This window comes from Phasianus colchicus, chromosome 5 (genome assembly GCF_987193195.1).
Source record: "Phasianus colchicus chromosome 5, bPhaCol1.hap1.1, whole genome shotgun sequence".
Classification (NCBI taxonomy): Eukaryota; Metazoa; Chordata; class Aves; order Galliformes; family Phasianidae; genus Phasianus; species Phasianus colchicus.
The window spans coordinates 47283182-47306645 of NC_143440.1; the positions used below are offsets into that span (position 1 = coordinate 47283182).

Sequence of the window (23464 nt, forward strand, 5' to 3'; positions counted from 1 at the left end):
TTTACCTTCCGTAAGCTAGTCTCCACATCCTGGGCAGACAGACCACTTGTAGAAGGAAGTGGGACCTTGTGATGGAGGATCAGTTCCCTTTACAATGCCTTGAGAGTGTTTAATGCTGAAAGGTAATAATATAACTAAAAATGCTTGCTAAGCACACTTATCTGGAGTCAGCAGGTCAGCAGCTACATACCACAAGTTCTTCCTCACACAATTCCTGTAGCACACAAATTACTGAACAGAACATCAAAATCCCCAGGAGAAGAACCCCAAGCACTTCTCTTCTTGTGGTCATCAGTAGGCTACGAATGCTAACACTATGGGATCTCTGTGCCCCCCACTCCCTGCAGCAATTTTTTCCCTAAAAGTTGTAACATTTAGGCATCAACAAGGTTACCAGCTAAGCAGGAAATAACATTTCTAAGATGTTTACATTTTTTTTCTCCCTGAATTCAAGATTGAATATCATAGAATGGCTTGGGTTGGAAAGGACCTTAAAGCCTACCTAGCTCCAACTTCTGCCATGGGCAGGATTGCTAGGTCCAGCTGCCCAGGGCTCCATCCAACCTGATGTTGAAGATCTCCAGGGATGGAACATCCACAACTTGTCTGGGCAACCTGTACCACTGTCTTACCACTCTGAGTAAAGAACTTCATCTTAACATCTCATCTAAATTGTTCCTCTTTTAATTCAGCTCCTTCCTTTCCTCCTGTCATATCAACTGCAGCACTCAGCTTGGTGTTGTCTGCAAATTTGCTGAAGGTGCACCCAATTCCTCAAGCCCCAAGACAGCCCCCTGGGGCACAGACTTGTCACAGATCTCAACCTGGACACAGAGCTGCTAACCATAGCCCTCTGTCTGCAGTCATTCAGCCAATTCCTTATCCTCCACCCTTTAAATGCATCCCTCTCCAATTTAGTGTTAAGGATATACCCATTTCATTGGGAATTTCTCACTACTTTCTTCTACTTTGTTTGCAATATACTTTGAAGCATACTATTCTGCAGGGTTTTTTTCCTACTTCCTTCCCCCAAGTATCTTTATAGTCCTTATTGACCTATTTAAGCTAGGGAAAGATGTTAACATGGAAACAGGAGGCTGCAAACTGGAGAATTTAAAAATATTTTTGAGAAAAGGAAAAAAAAAGTTGCTTCTTCACTTCAAAATAGAAATTTAGAAGCTTGCTCATCTCACATCTTTTCAGATGAGATCAGACAGTGGGAGGAAGGTAGAAATGGATGTAGCCAGAGGTTATTGTATATGAGCAAACTGTAGGGTTGCTCAAACTTGTATAGTTTGGAGTGCTGCACTTAGGAAGCGCACACGATTTGTGAGCTGCATGGAATTCTCCAAATCATGAAAAAGGTGATCTCACAAAAATGTCACACAAATGAAAGCCAGCACTTTGAAACCGAAAATCATTTCTCACCTGTAGAATTTCATGTTCTTCTTTCAAGAAAATTTTATTAACTGATACGAGCCAGCAGTGTGCCCTGTCAGCCAAGAGGGCAAACTGCATTTTGGTGTGCATTCAACAGAACATAGCACAACCAGCCAGTCAAAAGTGATGATTCCCCTGCTATATTTTGCAGCCTCACCTAAAACAATGCATGTAGAAGAATCGGGGTGATCTTATCAATGTGTATAAATACCTACAGGGAAGATGCAGAGAGGATGGATCTAGGCTCTTCCTCTTCTCGGTAGTGCCCTGTGCTGGGCTACTAACATAGGAGGTTCTGTTTGAACATCAGGAAACCTTTCTCAACACTGGCATAGACTGCCAAGAGAAACCATGGAGTCTCTTCCTTGGAGATGTTCAGAAGCCACCTGGCACCCTGCAGAGGGATTGACTAGCTGACTCCAAACATCCCTTTCAACTAATGTATGCTTTTAACTCTCTGCAGACCAAAAAAGTTTGATGATTGTATTACAGTAGTAGCCAGAGGCCAACCGTAGCCAGATGCCTAGTATGCTAGGGAGTCTGAGCACCTAGAAGACTAGATGCTCTGGAGAAGCAACAACATAACCACATAAGAAAGCAGATGAGGAAGGGGACATGTTGACCTCTGGTTGAAAATGTGGAGGAAACAAAACCAAAATGGAAGGGGCACGCAGTATTAACTTCTGCTAACCAACAGCAGTGCCCCCAGTTGAAGTCAGTAGGAGATAAGCCAGTGGGAAGACAAGACCTGTTGGAGATTCCACAGGACCTGAAGCCAAATATCCTAGGTCCAATTCCAGTGTGTTAGATTTTTTCTCTTCTCCTCTCCACACATCCTGTGTTTTTCCAAGTAAAATGCCAGAAGTTAGCTTTAAAAATATTCTCTGGAGTCCACATGATAAACAGCAAAGACAACTGTTGAAATACAACATTCCACAAGCATTCTACTATAACAGTTTATCACAATGAATTACATTTGCTTGCTTCCATTCACACTACAAACACTGTTTTGAGATTTTTATGTCTGTGAGACTCAATCTGCAGCTATGCTTTCATCTACTCTAGTCTCTCTGCCTCTAGAAATGCCAGCTCTGTGAAGCAACTTACTTGTTTGTATCTAGTCTTTTAAGGGGCAGGAAACACCAGCTAGAAAAAAAATGTCTCTTGTATGCCAGCATTTAAAAGAGGATACAGTTCTAGGAAAAGTCCTTAATTTTATTTTCCTCCCTCCCCAGCATGCAGACCTTAAATCATTCACCAGAGTGAATTCACCACCATAGCCTAGCGCAGAACTACAAAAGAATGCAGATCAACTTTCTTCAATCAAGTGCCTCAAATTGAAGCACAGTGATAGAAACCAGCTGCACCTCCTGACTCCCTCAACTAGTATCAAAACAAATCTGTGGACAAAGATAAAAGTCTTCTGCTGGGGAAGGGATCGTAAGAACGATTCAGACATATCTGCTCTACTGTACTCTACAATTATCAAAAAGAGATTGTTTAAAGTCTGAGCTTTTCCCCAGGCTTCTGTTCACAAGATGCAAATACTTTTTTTTTTTTTTTTTAATTAAAAGAAACTGCATAAAACAGGCCTCTGTATGAGACAAGCCAGTGCTACAATTAAATGTCACATCTTTTCAATACAAGTTTTTTTCTTTCATCTTGCAATTAAGTAGCTGCTGTACAATTTCAGATGTCAAGAAGAGGAAACAAAACAAAGCAAGGGAGGTAAGCTACTATAGAGGATGAGCATGGAACACTGCAGCACTGAAACCCATACAAAAGAAATATATGCAAGCAAGAGGAGGGTGACTTTATTCTGCACAATTCTTCATATAATAGTGGGACTATAAATATCTTTTTGTAAGATTATCACTGATCATAACTGTTAATTTCAGTTTAGCTTCTCACTTAAGCCTCACTTTCTTCATTCCTGATGTCACTTCTACACCACCACAAGCATTAAGTTTATAGCTAAAAATTAGTCTCAACATTTTCACATATAGTTGAGAATGACTCTCAATATTTGTACACAAGAGCTTATTTATGCCATATAAAAATCACATTCATAATAACTGAAGACTCTCCAGAACAATTTCCATTGTCAACTGAACTCAACTGGTCAAGAAGAGAATTAGGAACAGCAATTCATATACGCATTTCTTGAAAAGAAAAAAAAAAGGCTAAATGATTTGTAATGAAAATCACAAATCTTTATTGAAACACTACAGTACCATGTTTATACTTGCTAAGCAAGCTTAATACTTAAGGTACATCATAACAATTCTGTCTACTTCACAAATATGTTGTTGCGTGCAAAATGCTTCAATTTTTACTTGGAGAAACTTCTAATACAGTTGAAATCCACATGTGATGACATGCTTGGCTGCATTTGCCTTGTTCCATGGAGCAGATGATATGGCCACTGATGTTTATTAAAGTTCTGGTGATGTTTTTTTGACAGATGTGACATTTCTCAAAATAAAACATACCTTGCTGTACATTCTTAATTTAAATAAAAAAACAAACAAGAAAAAAACACAGCAAACTTATAGAAGAAGGCCATTAAGATAATCAGAGAGTTGGAGCACCTCTCCTATGAGGAAAGGTTGAGGGAACTGGGCTTGTTTAGCTTGGGGAAGAGAAGGTTCTGGGCCTTCCAATACTTGAAGGGAGCATATGAACAGGAGGGGAAACAGCTGTTTACAAAGGTGGATAGTGATAGGACAAGGGGAATATTTTTAAAGTGAGACAGGGGAGGTTTAGGTTAGATATTAGGAGGAAGTTTTTCACACAGAGGGTGGTGATGCACTGGAACAGGTTGTGGATGCCCCATCCCTGGAGGCATTCAAGGCCAGGCTGGATGTGGCTCCGGGCAGCCTGGTCTAGTGATTGGTGACCCTGCACATAGCAGGGGGCTTGAAACTAGATGATTTTTGAGGTTCTTTTCAACCCAGACCATTCTATGATACTATTATTATTTATTGGAGGATATTCCCAGTAATAGCAACTATCGTATCAAGCAATCGTTGCACTATTAAGATAAAGGAATTCAAAAGATCTAACCATCCTCGGTGACAGCAAAAATTCAGTTACTGCAGCCTGCCATTTTGGTGAAGTGACTCAGCCAGGGACCCTCAGCAGGCAGCCCTGAGCTGTCAGAGCCCTCTTGTGGACACTAAATACAAGCTCAGAGCTTTTCTTGGCGCACTGCAAACGAACAGTCTTAAAACAAACCACCTCTAGCTTTCATTTGTTCAATACTTGACCCAATAATAGCATACCTGTGTTTAGCAGATAAACTTGACTTTCTCAACTTTGTGCAATTTTTTTTTTATATATATTTTTTTAGCCGATGAAAAATTCTGCCATTCTTAACTCCAAATCAAAAAGAGGCCAAGAGATGCACAAAGCACACTCAGAGGTAACACTTCTCAACTTGGTATGAAAACTAACATATATAAAGTTATACTTCCTTTGTAATAGTGAAAGACTCAAGGATTGCTGTCACTGCAAATAAGCAACAAAGGTCTAAAAGACTCTGCTCAGGCAACATAGCTGCAAGAAGCTTGCTTATGCTAAACAGCAATTTTACTCTATTCTCAAGTTCACACCATGTGGTTCTCGTCACAGGACAACTCCACAGTTCCCAAAGCAGACTTAGTACACTTCTTGTACCGGGACTTACTTTGTACTAATTTGTACTGTTGCATTAATTACTTTGAAATCTAAAAAGGGCCTAATTTAGAGGTCTGCTCTCTAGCTTGAACATTTTACATTCTATTCACTCAGTAGAGGACTCAAAACACTTTTATTATTAGCATGACTTCCCCCTGTTAGAGGCAAAGATCCTTACACAATCCAAATCCAACAACTGGCTTAGATCACCAGTTAGGTAAAATTACTATAAAAGTTTCACAGCTTCTTCTTCAGCATTCAAAATGTATGCATGCCACACAGATTTTAACTGTGAGTCCAGAACTGTAGGCACCCTGAGCATTCTAACTGGTCTCAAAGGACAAGCTGATGCTGCCAGATGTTGCTCAGATAATATGCCTCAAATTATTTACCTGGCATGCAGAGCAGGAGCTTCAAGAAACAATAAAAACACTTAAGTAGAGCTTAACTATTATTGCACATAATAACATTTCATTTTCAGGCTCTGCTACAAGTAAGGAAGACATATCTGACTTGGACACAAAGAGGTGTCCTGCCCTGATAAGCCCAAACAAGCCTTTTTTTCTGATCTTTTTAACCAGCTGCCTCTCCCTCACCCCTGCCACACACACCCACACTTCTTTCTTCTCCAAAGGGAAAAGCCTCTGTGACAATATTATTCTTAGACACCTTTGTTCTTGTGTATGTATAAGAAACTCAAACCATCAACTCATAACTACTTATTTCGTTCAGCTGCAAAAGGCCTGGAAATGATTGAATTTAAACTCTGCAGTTTGAACATGCTTTTGTTACTGTTTTCAAAATGAACTGATAACAGTTCTTCTAACAGGGAGAACAGCAAAACATCAGAAATCCCATGGGAGTTCCATTAATACTTCTTGTGAACAGGTGATTTAAACCATTGTCTGGAAAATAAAATATAAGTAGTTTCAGTTTAGTCTAAAAGTACACTGGACAAGACTGCAAATATTTTTAATTGTTACTATAAAAAATTGTAGTGGGCTAGTTGTTTTAATCTTACCAGCAGTGAAAAGGATTTATCTACTTAAAGAGTGCTGAATACTTTAAAATACAAAAACATTTGACCAAACTAATCATTTCCTTGAAAATGCTTCCTGCCAAGCTTAGCATTACCTCACAAAGCCAATCTCACAACACTGCAACAAATAACTGAATTCAGGTACTTCTATTTAACCCAACACACAGGCTTCAGAGAAGCTTTCCAACATTTATAGCAGTTTTTAAGTGTTCAGCAGATATTACTCTATTTGCTAAACAATATCAGACTGCAAAATTGCTCTTACTGTTGATAGATCAATAATGACATGGGATAAGTCATTATCTCCGTGGCAACAGGATTGTAACTGTTAGAGGAATATTGCGCATGTTGCTGCTGCTGCTCTAACAGGCATGCCTCGGCTTCCTCGCACCACTGCTCTCTCTGCAAGCCTGGTATGCCCAGAGTACCACCAACCAAGGGCATCTCTTTGACTACAGAGGATTCCACTGCAGCTGAGGTTATGCTGTTCCTGAAGGAGCTTACCCCCACAAGGATTTACGACCCTTCCGTTTGATGTCTCCATTTTGCTTCTCTTTTCTTATTAACCTTGTGGAAATAGCTGGAATTAGATATGGAAATCCAAATACAATCAAGTTTCCGTCACAACCTAATGTGTGTTTATTAATTCTTAATTGAGAATTCTAGTTCAGGTAACATCTTTGCCTTTTTAAAAAAATTCACTGAATTCCCTTCTGAATCTCCAGAACATTAAAGCAACAGGCACCTTTCTGGTAGATGAGAAGTGACAAACTGGGTCACTTGGTCTCTTCTACATAAGACCTACAGAATTTCTTTATAACATCAATTTGACAAAGAAACAAACAAACAAAAAGAAAAAAAACGACATAAGTTTTGCCAAGATTAAATAAGTTTTATCCATTATGAATTGTTCATCAATCATAATACATAAACCACAGAAAACAAGAGCTTTTCTATGCCTTGGTCACAAGATGGGTTGGTTTCTGAGAGTAACGCAGACGGCCGTTCCTACTGCCAAGCGTTTAGACGCCAGCCCCACAAAGCAGGGAACACGCTCAGATTTGCTACTTGCGGGACGCACCGCTTCCGTTCTTCAGCTCCGCAAACACTCCCTCTTACCGCACAGCCCTCGCTGCTGCGGGTCCTCCGCGCTCCGCCCAGCGCTCGGCAGGAGGCCGGGGGCTGCCGCGGTGCTCCAGCGGGGCGGGCTGCGCGCACGAGGCAGCCCCTAAAGAGCCTCTGCGCCCACCCCTCCATCTTGTGCTCCCGGGCTCCGCTTTGCTTTTATGCTTCAGCAGAACCACCGCAGGACTGCGCTCTCGGCGAACAAAGCCGCTCCAGACCCCGCTACAGTGCCGGGCTCAACACGTCCCCACCCTACCTCCCCTTCACGCTGTAAAATGAAGGAAGGCGGCCACCACCCGGAAGCGGAAGAAAGGAAGCAGGAGCTGATGACGCAGCCACACGGCTTCCCGAGATAAAGCAGCGCACCGGGAAAGCCTGACCGGCAGCGGTTAGGGAGTGGGCGGGGAGGCAGCACCCCTCATCCAATCGGCTTGGATTGACAGGTGCTTCTTCCAATACCGCTACAATAACGCCGTTCCCTCCGCAAATAGGAAAGACAGTGCTTATGGGCGGGACAAAGCTCACAGCGCCTTCACGCTATTGGCTGTCGCTATTGATCGGCGTCTCGTTTCACCTATGCAAAGGAGAAGTTCCTCGCGACCTTTCGTACCCTAGGCCAATAGGCTCGCAGCGCTGGCTGGGGTCTGGCGGTGTGGGGCGGGGACTGGCAGTGGACGCAGTCGGGCGGCCGGGGCAGGATGAGCGGGTCTTTGCGTGCGGCCCTGCGTCTGGGTGCCTGGGCAGCGCGGGGCCGACCCGGGCAGCGACACCTGAGCGAGGCGGCTGGAAGCAGCGGTGGGGCCGATGGCGGCGGCGGCTCGGGGTCGCGGGAAGCGGTGGAACGGCTGGTGCGGGAGCACCCGGTGGTGGTGTTTATGAAGGGCAGCCCGGCGCAGCCCCTCTGCGGCTTCAGCAACGCCGTCGTGCAGATCCTGCGGCTGCACGGCGTGGAGGACTACCGCGCCCACGACGTCCTGCAGGACCCCGACCTCCGGCAAGGTCAGCGGGCCGGGGTCACCTCCGGGCGCCGCCTCCGGGCTCGCTGCTCTGTGCTGGGTGTTGTTTGCTTTGCTTCGGCTTGCGAGCCGCTTGTACCCAGAGCCTGGGGCTGTGCATCGCAAGAACGAGCTCACGGGACGGAGCCTGCGGGTCGGGCTTTCGTGCCACGCTGCTCTCTCTGGTTCATAGGCACGGAGGTCTGGAGCACTTCAAAGAAAGGCTGAGGGAGCTGGAGCTGTTCAGCTCGGAGAAGAGAAGGCTCCGGGGAGACCCCATTGCAGCCTTCCAGTACTCCGGGGGAGCTTATAAACAGGAGGGAGAGAGAGTTTTTACGTGGTCTAATAATGATAAGGAGAGTCGCCTTAAGATAATAGAGGGGAGATACGGGTTTGGTGTTAGGAGAAAACTCTTTACTCAGAAGGTGGTTAGGCAATGGCACTGCTGCCCAGAGAGCTGTGGATGCACCATCCCCAGAGGTGTTCCAAGGCCAAGCTGGATGGGGCCCTGGGCAGCCTGAGCAGGTGGGGGTGACCCTAACCATGGCAGGCTGAGCGAGCTTATGGTCCCTCCCAACCCAAACCATTCTACAGTTATCAGATGCATTCTTTTCACTGTGAATAGTGTTGTGAAACCTCATGAATGGTTTGGACTTGAACCGCTGTGTTCTCTGCCAGCTGGGGTTCTTTGCTGTTTTTGATAAAGTATGATGTTATGTTTTGTTATGATAATTGTTTGCACAAGAAATATTTACATTACTGTGCAAGCAGTAGGAGCTATTCTATATGTATTGTGGTTGTTTGTTTTACTTATAGAAAGCCAATACTCAGTTCTTATGATGCTTCCATTTTTCCCCTTTCCCTCTGATATATGAGGTTGACTTGAGGTTTTATGTGGCTAGTATTGCAGGTGCTTATTGTTTATTCTTCTGGTCCAAACTACACCAAATTGTGATTTAAATTTGCATGCTGGCATGCATCAGGTGACCTCAAGTGGTTTGGTATAAGGCTGTGTGGACAACCAGCTTGCTGTAATAACAAAACTGTTGGGTTTGCAGGCTGGGCTGGCTCATTGCACTGTGAGGTGAGTGCCAGTGCCAGAGGTGGAGCCTTGAAGTAAAGAGTTACCTGAGGACACCTTTACTTTTGAGGCCAATTGCTTCCTGTACTATCTCCTGCATCCTGAAAAGCCATTGTGTGTTCACTTTTGTGAATGGCAGCTTCTAGCAGAGGGGAGAAATGGTGGAAGCTGTAGCTCTGTAGATTGCCAGATGGGATTCACCCGTAAATGAAGGTCCTCTTTGTCCCTGTTAGTCTCAGGTCTGAAAAGTCAGATACCCTACACATGGCACTTTCCTAAACCCTCTTCATGAACACACTCTTTACTGATGTATACATATGGGGATAGTGAAAAGATGCTAAATCTTTATCAAATGTTTAAGTAACTAACACTTCTGCTCAGCTTAAGCATCTATTTGCAAAGAGATCGTGACATGTAAACTGGGTGCCAGCGAGGAACGTAAGTATTTGCATATTTGTATGCTTATAGCACTTGTAATAAGAGTTTGCTTTTAGCAGAGGTGATACTTCAGGCACATTTGAAGTGGTGACTAGTTTCTACCCTGTACAACTTTTGAGGTTGTTATTGTTTATCTGTACTATAACTGATGTACTGAAGCTTGATCTTTGCTGAAATAAGGCAGGCTGTGAAAACATCTCCCTACCTCTTGCTTATCACCTGAAAGCAGTCTCAGGTCTACAAAACTATTTACTAGTACTTATGTTGAATGATTTATCTGAACTTGAGCTGAGGATGTGTTTCCCTGACACAAATCCTTCATTTTGAAAGAGAACTCAGTGCTCTCTCTTAGGTTGTGGTTCCATAACAATTCATGTTTCTATGTTGACTTTGCCACAGGTGATTCTAATTTGGCTGATCAAATACTGTGAGGCTAGTTCAGATCAGTGTGGTGACAGAAGCATGGGGTTGTGTACTGGAGAAGTAGTGATTTAAACTGGTTTGAACTGCTGCAATTCACCCTCAGATTGTTTTCATTGTTACTTTATATTATTTATATACTGGATGCTGTCACAGATCTTAATATTTCTTCCCACCTTGGGCTAGTTCTTCTACCAGTACTAATGATCTCTGTGGAAAGGTGATGCTTTTCTGGAGAATGTGGTAGTAGTGAGAGTGGTTGCTTGACTCAGTTCTTTGACATAGTTCAGCATTTGTTAGTGCTAATGCTGGTAAAAGAGAAGCTGAGATTTGGTTGCTGGAGTTGGGGAAATAGAGTGGGAGTTCTCTGGGCACCCCTTTTAGTAGCAGTTTGCACAGATAATGGTTTTGCAGTCGCTCTGCAGTGTACTAGTTCAGCTGTCAAGCTTTAAACCTGATCTGTGAAGTGTGGTTTTACAAAACAGTGTTTCAAAGGTACAGCTTCTGAAGCACAGAAGGAAGTACTAACCTCCAGGGAGTGGGAAGAAGCTCCCTGCAGTGTCTCCATACTGCTAAAAGATTAATAGCATAAGTGCATCCTGAGTTCAGCAAGCATAGACTGGGCTGGCTTGCTTCAGTGCTGCTAAAGTAGTGTTGGTAAATGCCGTATTAAACTAGGGACTGCTGAACAGGTTGAAGAAGTGTTTTGTTTGTAATCGGGTTGAGCCCGAATACGCAGACCTTGCCTGATGCGTGCAATGTGGCATGTGGTGTTCGTATTGTCATCTGAAGTTGAATAGATCTTTAAAAGTCCTATCAGTGCTTGTCTGTATATGCTGTTGGGGTCTTAGAAGAAAATATTTATGTGGAAGAAGAATTGGTTCGACTATTACCTTGCAGTGCTTGCTGGCATTAAATTGATACGTGGAGCCCTTGGTTTAGCATTACAGTATCTTAAGAAAAACCACCTTTATTTCATATCTGGCTTCTTTGAGAAGGGATATCCTTAAGTTTGCCTTTGTGTGTGGACTCAATTCTTCATTGCAGTTGTTATGAGTTAAAAGGATTTTAGTATAAAGAGACTTCTTAAACACTGAAACACAAGTTCACATCAAAACTTAAAATTTCAGCAAACTTCCTCTAAATAGCCAGGAAAGGATTTAATGAAATGCTAAGGAAGAAATTGCGAATGGTGATGCTGAAGATAGGAACTGATGTTGCACTTTATAGTTCGGGGCTCTTTGTTATAACAAAAGGTTTTCTTAGATCACAATTATTGTAGTAGATTTTATTTTTAACACTGGTATTTGATTTATGAATTGATGGTTCTGTGTGGAAAGTCATTTGGCAAATTAGATTTACTGGGTTTTTTTTGTATGGTATTTTTTCTGGTGTCTCTAAGTGCAGTTTGGGATTTAATTTATCCATTTGATCAGTCAGTATTTTTGAATGGCTTTGTTTCTTCTTTTTTTTTTTATGAAGTATAGTTCTTAGTTTATGTACTTCGTAATTGTGACTCTAGCTTCAGTTGATACAGTCAGCTTCTCTAAGAGACTTCAGTCTTTGTGCCCCTCCCTTGAGCTGTAAGGTCTGGCAATGAAAGATAAAGCAATTTGAAATTCATAAGGCACTCAAAGGGGCAAATGTATGTTGTAATTGAAATTGCGGTAGTATGTGTTTTACTGAATTCACACAGCTGTAATATATTTTAAAGTCCCTTAGGGAAACATAAAGGGCAGCGGGATCTAAACTGTTCTCAGTGGTTTTCAACATTTCCCATTTCTTATCATATTTGTTTGTTTCTAGGAAAGGAAAGGAGATGCTACATTTTTTCCAGCACATGTGAAGTTGTTGCAGGAGCTGAGCTGACTCCATATCTTTCAAACCACATCCAGAGTTGGAGTGAGAGCCAGACCTACTGGCATTTTTCTTTCAGTGTTCCTGTTATATAGAAAAATTATTATCTCAGTGGGGAAGAAATGAAAATATCAGTTGACCAATTGAAGCAATTGTATCTATTTAAAGTTCTATTCTATTTGGAGAGTTGGGGGAAACATTTAACGATTTTGTTTTCCTTTTTGTAGGAATAAAAAACTACTCCAACTGGCCTACCATCCCACAAGTATACCTCAATGGTGAATTCGTTGGTGGCTGTGATATCCTCCTCCAGATGCATCAGAATGGAGATCTCGTAGAAGAGCTAAAGAAGTTAGGAATCCGCTCAGCACTTCTGGATGCAGAAAAAGACCAAGAAAAAAAGTAAAATGAGGAAAAGAAAAAGATGCTTTGATGGGAAGAAAGGAAATCTTTGATAAGAACTTGTAACCAGTAAAGCCTTATGTACTTCAGTTCAAAGAAGGCATCTTTTTAAACTGACACTAAGATTTATCAGTGGATGTCTGTTAGCTCATGGTAAATGTAGTGGTGTCAGTATTTTGATTTATGGATATTGTGGAAAATTTGATTATAACCACTGTACTGTAAAGCATACACATGTGGAAATTATTTTGAAAAAAAAGTAAAAAAAAAAAGTTCACTTCTGAAAGCATTATTTTGATTGATGCAGGAGTAAACCAAAATAACTAATAATGCTATTTTTATTGATTTTGAGTGTTTCTTTGTTCTCTGTTATACAAACCTGTGCAAACAGTGTTTGCATTCCCTTGCTCTTGAAAAAGTGCTAAGTAGTGCTAGTGCATCTGTGGGTTTTCTTCTTTTTGTTTTTTATAACTCCTGATGATAAGAATCCTAAAAGCCTGTAAAGTTTCTACTATCTCACATCAAATAGGAGAAAACAGTCCTTAAATAATACATAAGAAATCATGGTATGAGAGTGCATGAAATACACTTTTGTTCCAAAGGGTAAAAATAAACACACTAGTACAAATACACGTATAGTGGTCATTATTACTTTGTATCTTCCTCTTAGCTTTTAAAGGACTGCTATGAATTGTGCCTGAAGATTTTTTTTTATAAAACCTTTTCTACCTCTTGCAAAATGGCTTTTCCCTGTTTATATACTTTATGTACTGCAGTTTTCTCTGTGTCAGTTCTAGAATGTGGGAGTTGTTAAGGCTTCAGTATTCTTGTTTGCAATAGTACAGAAGAATACTTCAGTGATTACTGTATTATTTGCTAGTTACTAAGTTAGCTTTTTAGATGTGTTGTGTTTCCAAGTATTGTCTCTGAACAGCTGTGGTTCATGGAGTATGATCTTCCAGCAGGGGTTAAACAGTTTAAAGTTTCATTGGAGACGAGATTAAAAAGTTCAGCAGGGCTACTGAAAATAGCCAAAGTGTTCCTTTGTTGGAAGCTCTGGGAAGTCTTCAAATAACTATCTAACCTTGTTTTCCCAAGGTTTTTTTCCCAAAATAAATCTTAAACAGTGTAGCTTCACCTATACAGTAATACTGCTAAGGATAAAAGTTAACCACACTGTTTTTAAATGCCATTTACCTTTATGAATGCAGCCCAAGGAATGGTTTGCATGTGAGCTAAGCAAGTGATTGGAAATAAAGTGTTTTATGTAGATTGCCTGCAATAGTTCCTTTTTATTTTAAATTACTATAATGAAACTGATGCTGCTTTTAATGTGAAAACTTAAGGAAGAAAAAAAAACCCTCACTGGAAGAGGAGCTCAGGATTGTAACTGGTAGATGGGGGTTTTAATGCAAGTTTCAATTTTATCTCTTTCATGTTCACCAGAGCAAGCTGTCTAGTAGGGAAACGATGTCCCAGCTTGAACAGAATTTACAAATTGTGTGCTGGTTCAGTATGTTTATTGTATAGTTTACTGTTTAGCTCAAATGCAGTCAGTATCTTTATGCTTAAATAGCATTTCAGCTTAAACAGGCACTCAGCTTCACTACCAGTAGAAGTGACTTTAGCATGAACGCTGATTATGAATAAGCTGTTTTGCTCAGAGGCAGCCAGTTGTGATTGTTAGTAATGTATGTATGAGTGCATGATTTTTTGTTGTTGTTGTTCATACATCATATCACATGAAATGCAAAGCTCTAATTCAGTTTAACCTCTTAAAATTCTGATTAAATGAGTTTTCTTACAGCTAGTCTTTCATGAGTGGTTTTTGCCATTTTAAATGTAAGATGAGGTTTGGAAAAATAAATAAATTTCAAAAGCTTTTTGGTTATTTGTGTCAAAAGACCAATTGAGATGGATGTACATTGTAAACAAAGAATAAGGTAACTTGAAGTAAAGCTAATCATTTTCTACTTTAGTGTTTAATTCTTAGTCTGGCTACTACATCTACTTAAACAGCTGTTTCATGGAGCTTTATTCTTTTGTGAATGTTGAATATATTTCAGTATTATCTGCTGCTGCTTTAACATAAAGGTGATTTTAGCATTGTCAGATCTTTTTTCTCTGAGTAGCGTTTTTTTCTCCCTGCACAAGCTGCTACTAAAACTATGAACAGTTTTTTTTACTTTCTCTATGTCTTCCTTAAAAAAAAAAAAATTATAAATACATAGTGGTGTTTATATAAATTCTTGGCTTAATTAGAATATTGAAACTGAGCAAGTGAAAAGGAAGAATGATACCAAAAAACCACAGGAGCGGCATAAAATTTGCCTGCATTCCTGGAGGAGATGCGTCTTTCCAGGCTCTGTGCATGTGAGCTGTTGTTTTACTTGTTACGTCTGTGTAGATTCTCATGCAAATCTCACTGCAATGAAACAAAAATTCTCTACTTAAATGATAAAACTTTGATTGCCTACAAAGAAGCTTATTTTGAGAGTTATTTGAGAATTTCCCCAACAATTTAATTCTCTGGTTGATTGTTTTAGAAAACTGGTGCTACTCCTTTAAGGGAAAAAGAAAAAAGGTATCGTTGATGAATGGTTTGCACCTGTTATTCTCATTTTTAAAGAGAGAACAGCTGCTAATGGTGGTGTCTGGAGTGTCAGTTAATGGATGTACCAAGTAAGTTCTCAGGGATGTGAGCTTGAGGAGTCTGTGGTCTGGAGGATGTGAAGAGTTGGGAGGGAGAAAGGATGACTGCGCACAGTAGGAAATATCACAGCAGGCAGCAAGGGAGGGAATGATGCAGGAAGTATTGGGAAAACCACTGGGTACTCATCGCTATACAATAAAATAGTGCTTGGGAAGGCTGAAGATACCAAGGAGGATGACTGAGAGCCGGCACAGAGCTCGCCTTGCTCTCTGTCTCTGAAGAAAGAAGCAAAGCTACCTGCTCCTGAAGTTTGCCATTGTACAAATACATCTCTGTACAACAACAATCAAGGCTGCCACCTGGATTGCCACCTGCACAGCTTCTGATCAATGTTGGCCACGTCATAAATCCCCTGAGTCCCAGTACTGCACTCTTCAGTTCCCATATGCAACCCCAGGTATGTGTTCTAGCTGACTGCCTCCAGCAAGCTGCTTCTTGGCTCATTTGGGCTGTGCTGCACTGCTGAGGGCTTGCAATGAGAGGAATGTGTGTAAACCATTAACTGCTATTCTGCTACTATAGGACTCTATTCCAAACATTTACCAAACTGGAAAGTTTCCTACTATTATTGTAACTTATATACTGAAACTGATATTTTCAGGGTACTCCTTTGGTAATGTTGCTGTGGTAAAGGGCTGAACAGAATGGACCACATACTCACATAAATTAAGGTAATCCTTTGCATCTGTTAACACCTCTCACTTGTCACACATAAAATGAGGTGGTTTGATTTAAGCAAATGAAATCCTTTATGAAGTATGTGCAAGCTGTTTCCTCATCAGTTAAACCTTTAGCAAAGTGGGGTGGGCTTCCTTGATCTTACTGAGTTAGTCACGAGGCAGATGGAAGAAGGCTACAACTGTCAGTTTGTTGTGTTGCTAGTTTTTATTTAGGGGAATTCAAATCACAGTTTGACTGAAAACTACTTCCTAGAAAAGCTCCCAGCATACGAATGGATTGCAGGGTGTAGCAGAAATGCTGAGTCATGGCCTGAACCACTGATTGAGCACCTGGTGGGAAGGCGGGCCAACACAGGGGAGCGCAGGTGCATGCAGTGCAGCTGAGTGACTGGAAGGGTTCCAGGGAACCAGGATCCACTCCTTCCCACACCTCATTTAAGGTTGGCAGTAGAGGTGAGGGTATCCTACTCGAGATCTCTGCAAACCTGAGGTTTTCTGCAGGTTAGTAGCTTTTTTTCTTCTGTTTCTGTTCTCACGTTGAACAAATCCTGCTTCGATGCAGTGTAGGGCCTTGTTGCTGTGCTTTTTGGGAGTCTCTCAGGGCTAATGAAGCGTGAAGGAAATAAAGTGTGGGGAGTGGGAAAGCAGAGAATTGTACCAAGGAAAGCCTCTCTGAGTTGCCTGAATCTAGCTAAGGCCTTTTCGGTGCCTGCATCTAAGAAGGGTGGTATCAAAATGCAAACTGCTGTTTGAGTAATAAGTCTCTGTCTAATTCAGTTTGTAAAAATGCAAAACCCAGCTCTCCTTATGACAGGTATTTCAACATCAATGTTACAGGGTTGTGCAAGGAGAAAATGTTTATTTGTTATGAGGCAAGCACAGGTTCTTCAAGTCTCTGAGAGTAAAGGTGGAAAGATGATGGGGAGGATTAGAGGGTTTGAAGCATCTGGGTTGTTCATGGTGTTGGCTGGTGTATCAACTTCCCTTCTCATCTGAATGGATGATCATCCAGTTTCTCACCACTGTTTTGTTTTTCTGGAAGTGAAGGTGGTTTTAGCTGGGCTGTTGTATAAAACTTGTGGTTGCTGTAGAGTGAGCCTGAGAAGAAAAGAGTAGTTTTGCATATAAAGAACTGGATGTCTTCATAGTTTCTATAATCCCTTTGATGAACCCGCCATCAGAAATGCTGGCAGGGCAGCAGGCTGCTGGCTTATCCTTCCTCTCAACAATAAAGAAAGCCTTTTAAGGGCAGCTTTTATTCTTAAATTATTTAAATGCTTTAAGGCCTTTCAGAACAGAATAAATAAGCACACCGGACTTTTTAATAGAGCGAGTCACTTAAAGCTTGCTTTTGAGCTGTTGTAGTATGTACCATAACTTCTGAAGTATTTTATTAACTTCATTCAGAAACATCTATATTAATTTGACAAATTAATCCTCACAAGTGATGGGGAAATGGTTTTTTTTTTTTTTAGTTGCAGTCATTCTACATGTGAAGCTATGTGAGTACTACTATGCATATATAGTGAGACACTTGCATTTGTTTCTATAGCTCTCTGCTGTCTTTCCTAATGTAAAGCTTCCACAGGTGGTTGATTTAACATCTTTTAAAGATGAGCTCCTGTAAAATTTTACTTTGTGTTTAATAGTAAGATGAATCAAAAGAGCTTCGCAGTATCAAGTTTAGAAGAAATGTTAAATCACACTTTTTGTTATATGAGTCCATTCTTGAAGGTCCAAAGAATTTTTCTGTACAGTTTAGCTTCAAAACCATGAAATAGAGCACTCACGTGTTCGTTTCACAGGCCACAGTATACTGAAGCACATTTAAGTGATTTGCTAGTCATACTGTAAATGCTACAAAACTGAGAAAAAAGTTTTGTAGTCTTTTGTCTCAAGCCTATGATCCAGTAAGTGAAATGTGTTTTTAAAGCGTATCTCAGTGAGCATTTTTGAGTTCTCATGTGAAATCCACACTACAGTCTGTATTCTTTAAATACTACTTATCAGCCAAGAACTCCCTGCTGAGCAGCAATACCATGAAAACCAGTGTTTCTGGTCTCTGCTGCAGCACTCAGAGCCTGGCTTGAGGCTGGATCCTGCTGCCGAACCACCCAGAAGGTGGTGCTCTTGAACCGGAGATAGGCGCAGTGCTGACCCAGAGGCATCCCCAAACGCAGCCCTGCCTGTTTTCCCTTTGTGTTGTATGCTCTTTTTTGGGGTTCCCATTTCCTCTGGGGAGAAGAATGTGACGATGTTGAGCCCGGAGCATATTCCTATCTGATCCATAATGCGATTTCCAGCCTGGTGATCCTACGCCCCTGCCTGAAATGACGCTGGTGCTTGTAGGAGGTGTTTTTCTCTGGGCTGTGAGACTAGTGAGATGCTGAAGCTGAGCACGGAACAGATTCGCAGCTGATTGCCCTGATTGGAGCCTGGGAGGTGCTGTGCCCAAGTCAAGCATCCAAAGGGTGCCAACTGCATTGCTGCCAAGGTTGGGAAAAGCGTGGCCGTGTTTGGGGCTCCCTGTGGCCTCCTCACTGGGACAGCCTTTCACCATTGACACGTGTCTCAGAGGTAAGGGCGGGTCCGTGTTGGTGGGGGCCTGAGTTTGGCCCCATGGTGCTATTAGGCTACCATCCCCTGGGACGCATAGCGCACGAGGGGTTGAGGTGCCACTTGGGCATGCAGCTTGGAGATACCCTCACTGAGGTGGGAAGGGGGAATTTGGATGTGGTTTGGAATATAGTGTCTGAGTGGGGAGTGGCAAGAAGTCAGGTGGCTGCAGTGGAGTTTTCTGCTGATTTGCCATCTTCTTGTTGGTTTCAGGGGCTTTAAATTGGGTTGGAAATGACCAAAAGTAGCCAGATCTGAGCAGCCAGTGCCCGGGTGGGCCTTGGTAGAATGGGAAATAGAAAAGTTCTTAGCAGCCTCTTTCCTTAATTGCCAGAGGACTTATCACTTTTTTTTTTTGCAAATGTATCCAATGAGTGAGGTTTTGTTTTATATAAATTCACTAAGTCTTTTACCTGTTTTCTATCTGAGCTGGCACCACCAAATCAGATCTTTATGCACTCAAGCAGAGGAAGGCAGCAGAGGAGGCTGCTGCTGTTGGGGTGGCTTACAGGGCCTGGATATATAAGCTGCACCCTGTCTTGGAAGCTTGACAAGCTCACTTCTGCTGCTCTGTGGCTGCAGGGAGCATGTGGTGGGTGCAGGATAACAGAGCCACTGCTTACAGCCCTGCTGGGGCCAATCCATGATGCCAGGGTTACCCTCAATGTGCTGTGTGTCTTCTCTTCCTGAGTAGTTAACAATAAATCAATGCTTAGCTTTACTAGCGGCAGACAGAGCGGTGTTAATTCTTGCTGTTTTTTTCATGGCCAGAGGTAATTTTTTCTTTTCTTTAAGTTCTCAATTATTTGCTCTCAATTATTTGCTGCCAATAAATGATTTAAAGCTCTGCCAGTGCATTTTGGGGTCTTCTACTGCTTGAGTAATCACTTGGCAGCTCAAGGAGGGGGAGCTGGGTAGGGATGGTGGGGCAGTTCTGTTGCCTGCTAGTAATGAGGCCTTGTCAGCAAGAGGGAATTAAAGGAAAATTAAAAGAAGCTTCTACCTGTTTAGTAATAAGTAAAACAGAATGAAGTAGCCTGAAGCCAGCTTGCTCAGACACCTTTACTTCTTGGGGAGATGAGGTATGATTCAGCCAGCCCTGCTGAAAAGCTGTTCAGTTCTGTGGGGCAAATGAAGCCTGACCTCAGCCACCAAGGACTGAGAGCTATGAACAGGAGACGAAGGATCTACGATTCACATGGTGACTTCAGCTCAATCAACACAGTCCTGCACAATTCTGTCTAAGAAAAATAACCTCTTATATTTGAAAGGGGTATCTGGGCTGGCACCAGGCTGTAGCAAACATACTCTGTTTTAGGAGCTCTACATTTAGCACTAAAGTCTCTTGGATAAAACAAAGTGCTCTAAGAATCAGAATAATGACTCAAACCTGGGTGACTTATCTCCTCCAAGACCTCAAGCCATCAAGAGTTAATCCTTCGCATTGCCATTCTTCCTGAGCTGAGAACCCTGCTCCAACAAGAGGGAGAGTGTGTGTGCCTCTTCTTGGTAGTTGTCACCCCAGCTTGTGGCTGGGTGCTTCCTGCAATTTGGGCCACGCTGGTTGGGCCTCCCTTGTGTGCAGCCTTGCTGTGTCCAAATGCAAGTAAAGGCAGCTTCTGTCATCAGGTTGTTGCTGGTGTAGGTGACGTGCTCCAGGTTGTCTACCCACTGCCTGGCTTCTGCTTCTGGCAAGTCTAAACAAGGTGTATGTACCTGTCTATTTAGCCTGAAGCAAAGTCAATGTAGGTATGGGGTTTCAGATCAAAGTTACCTGTTTTACCTGTTATCATCCTGATAGTTGGCTCTTGATCCTAAGCAATGTGCAGGAAGGAATTCAAGACACTGGTTGGTCTCAAGCTGCTTTAACATAATATAGTCCTGTAGTTTGGTGAGAGAGGAAGAACTGGAAGTGATGGTGAAATCTGAACTTCAGAGTGAGCAGATTTCAGTAACACAGGGTTAATCAGGAAAACTTCTCGGGAAGAAATATAGGAAAAAAATCTATAAAGATGCCACAGATTGAAGTGAAGAATGGATAATAGAATCTGGAGGATATATATGTTGCTGAAGAAAACTATATTAGGCAGGAAAAGAGTTAATCAGTACAACTGAATGGCAGGCTTGAGAGGTTTGTTGGGTTTTCTGTTGTTTTTTTTTTTTTTTTTTTGAACCAAAAGGAAATCATTCCAAACTTGAAAACATAACCTAAGCTTTCCTGTACATTCATGCATTAATTAGTGTAAGGACTCAGTGTGACGGGGAATTAAAAGGAAATGGAGACTGCAAGTAACTAGAGGGGTAAAATAAAAATACTTCAGGTTTATTCTTACTCTGTCAAATGATAACTGGTAGTTCAGAAACTGGATCACTGAAGACTAAAGCTAGAAATTAAAGAAGATAAAGACATTGCTGAGAATCTAAATGATTTCCTTGCATCAGTCTTCAGCACTGAGAATATTAGAGCCATACCCACTGGGACTTGCTCTTTCCTAGTAATCAAGATGTGTCAGAAGAAGAGCTGGAACAAATCAATAATTTAAAAATCAGTAAGTCACCAGCTCCAGATGATACTTTAAAGAGTTCTGGTGGAACTCAGTATGAGATAGCTGAACTGCAGCAAAAACGTGCTTTCTGTAATTAAAAATAGCTATTTTGTTGGAGAAATTGGAGGTAACAATTACATCTGTAATTTAAAAACAGAACTGAGGTGGTCTGTGGAAGCATACTGTTTACCCAGCAATACTTTTCTGCTTTATAAGCTGGTTGGAAAGGGCACGGAAAGTAGGTGTGGAAAAAAATCCAAAAGTAATTTAAAAGAGAAGGGAAGGTAGTAACATTTTAGGATCTAAAGAATAAGGCTTCTACATCTTACAATTATTCCTCACCTATTTTTGTTATTATTCCAGCTGACCTAATCGAGTTATGGACAAAGAAGAGGCAATTACTCTAATCTAGCTAAACATCAAAGCACCTTTGACCTGTGTAGGATATTGTAAATCAGAGAGGGGGGAGCTTATTACATAGATTTTGGCTTATGCGACCAGGCTGGGCTGAATGTTCACAAAGGCCTGACTATCCTTGTCACTTCCATGCTGCATTGGACCTGTGGCATTACTTCTCTGGGATGGTGTGATCCCACTCAGGTGACACCAAGACCCACTTCCAGATGCCCAAAGAACTGAGAAACCAAGAATGGGAGGGTTATCCATTTCAAGCCTCTGAGAAAGATGCAGGAACTCTGCTAACCTAAGTTGGGGTAGGGGTCAGAAAAGGTGAATATTGGTAAGAAAGCTGATGTGCAGAGGTTTTTCTGAGGAACTGAAAAGGAATTGAGATCCAAAGTGGGGATTGCTAAGTCAGTGGAAAGAAAGTCTTTTTCTACAGCATAGAAATGTGCTGCTGCTTTCGGATGATGTGGAATGATTTTTTTATTTAAACTATCAGAAGAAATCACTGCAGTTTTCATCAACTTTAGCCAGTGTGGGTGTGGTTTTTAGTATATCTCAGGACTACTACATCCTAACTTCTGTTACTTATTCTTTTGTTTTTGCCTTTGCAAATCCTCCTACTGTTTCTTCTCATTTCTATTTCCATGTGTTCTAAGATCCCCCTTCCCTCTCCTCTCTCACCCAAATGTGAGGATGCTGCCCCTCACATCACTGCCAGCCAGCTCACAGCTGTATTGACTCTAGTGCAGAGCCACTCAATTAGGCCAGCACTGCTAATTAGAAAGCATAGGATGTAATGTCTTGCTTTAAAAATCTGTACGTCTCAATATGCATTGTACTCTGCTGATTGGGAAATGCTGATTTATAGCAATGTTAAAAGATGCAATCTAAAAAACCCAAACAGATTTACAGGCTTCTGAAATAGCTCTGTTGCCTTTTTCTGCACTGCTCTGTACAATTATTTTCACATCAGTAGCTTCCAGTCTCAGCATTTCTAGTATTTCACTGGGCATTTTGTAGGGAGCAGTGTCAACCACAAGATGCCAGGAGAAATGTTATATTATGGATGATAAATGAGAATGTAGACTTTAAGAAATCAGTTTCACACTTACATTTAAATTTTCTGTGCAGTCATAGAAAAGAGGAAATGGTGGTGTGCATGTGTCCAGAGCACCTTTCAAATCAGCTGATTTAGATGCTAGCTTGGTCTGTGCTGTGCTGCCATGGCTAGAGCTGCCTGATTCTGATACTCTGCTTCCTGAATCCCCAGGGTCCTGCTGCTCAGCTGTCTCAGTGATCCTCCATGGGAAATGTCTCCCTTCTATTAGCACACAGTGCTGTAGCTTACATTGTCACAGTAATTCAGCAGCTTGGAATGACAGTTTGGAAAGGTGTAGGCTTGTGAGTGTTCTCCAAATTCAAGTACAGGCAAATTGTTAATCCTTCAGGCTTGTTAGGTTTGTGTCCCACATTGCCATTTATGAAAGTGCCTGGTAACCGTGTTTGTTGTGCGAGAGAACTAAGACCTTATAGATTTTATGAACCACTTGTACATAAATACCTCCATCAAATGCTTCTCTAGAGCTTGTTTCCATGCCTGAGACTCAGACCAACACAAAGAGGTTGTGTTCCCTCTGCATCAGCAAAACAGCAGGCAGCTCTGATGTCTCTTCCCACATCCAAAGCTCCTCTGGGCTGGGTAATACAATAAAGTGTTGGAACTGTTGTTTGAGCAATTCTTAATTTCTCAAAGCCACTTTACTCATCATTAAGACATGGAAAACTTTCCTCCTTACTAGGAGGTCCATAGAGTGCAAAGTAGTGATTGTAAGCACGGGTTTGAGGAGAACTTTGTGTTTGTTTGATTATCAATAACATCAACTGAACTCCCTTAGACATCTTAAGTTATAAATGTTTGGCTTGGCTCCTGCTGGCACAAAACAGAGTTCTGTGATCATACTTGTCCAAATAAGGCAAATGGTGCCTATACAGTTGGTTGTTTCCTGACCTCTCAATACCCATAGTTGAA

The 23464-nt window shown here is 41.7% G+C and overlaps 2 protein-coding genes, 1 long non-coding RNA gene and 1 other non-coding gene across 12 annotated transcripts in view; 2 read left to right on the top strand and 2 right to left on the bottom strand.

The window, feature by feature from the left end:
• Positions 1-6345: 6345 nt before the first annotated feature.
• Positions 6346-6618, bottom strand: LOC116228981 (small Cajal body-specific RNA 13). Its single transcript, XR_004166915.2, has one exon.
• A 1272-nt stretch (positions 6619-7890) lies between these two features.
• On the top strand, positions 7891-14281 carry GLRX5 (glutaredoxin 5). Its single transcript, XM_031593037.2, has 2 exons — positions 7891-8281; positions 12301-14281. The coding sequence occupies exons 1-2, from the start codon at positions 7981-7983 to the stop codon at positions 12477-12479; spliced, it is 480 nt and encodes a 159-aa protein (XP_031448897.1). The 5' UTR covers positions 7891-7980; the 3' UTR covers positions 12480-14281.
• Positions 14282-16218: 1937 nt separating this feature from the next.
• Positions 16219-23464, top strand: part of TUNAR (transmembrane neural differentiation associated intracellular calcium regulator) — a 146230-nt gene continuing 138984 nt past the window's right edge. For 6 of the 9 annotated variants that reach the window (XR_016467045.1, XM_090141571.1, XM_090141570.1 and 3 more), the window contains exon 1: positions 18011-18445. The gene's annotated coding sequence lies outside the window, so the exon portion shown is untranslated. Of the gene's footprint in view, positions 16370-17343; positions 17371-18010; positions 18446-23464 lie in introns of those variants that run through there. The other 3 variants (XR_016467046.1, XR_004166890.2, XM_090141574.1) reach the window with 3 other exon arrangements.
• On the bottom strand, positions 16708-22732 carry LOC116228875 (uncharacterized). Its single transcript, XR_004166891.2, has 4 exons — positions 22548-22732; positions 20268-20365; positions 19875-20181; positions 16708-16966 (listed from the first exon to the last, which is right to left on the bottom strand). It is a non-coding gene; the product is annotated as an uncharacterized LOC116228875 (long non-coding RNA).

Bases quoted from the DNA above. Each gene is read 5' to 3' on its own strand.
- GLRX5 (XM_031593037.2), top strand. From the start codon at position 7,981: ATGAGCGGGTCTTTGCGTGCGGCCCTGCGTCTGGGTGCCTGGGCAGCG. The intron at 8,282-12,300 runs GTCAGCGGGCCG...TCCTTTTTGTAG, and splicing joins GGACCCCGACCTCCGGCAAG to GAATAAAAAACTACTCCAAC.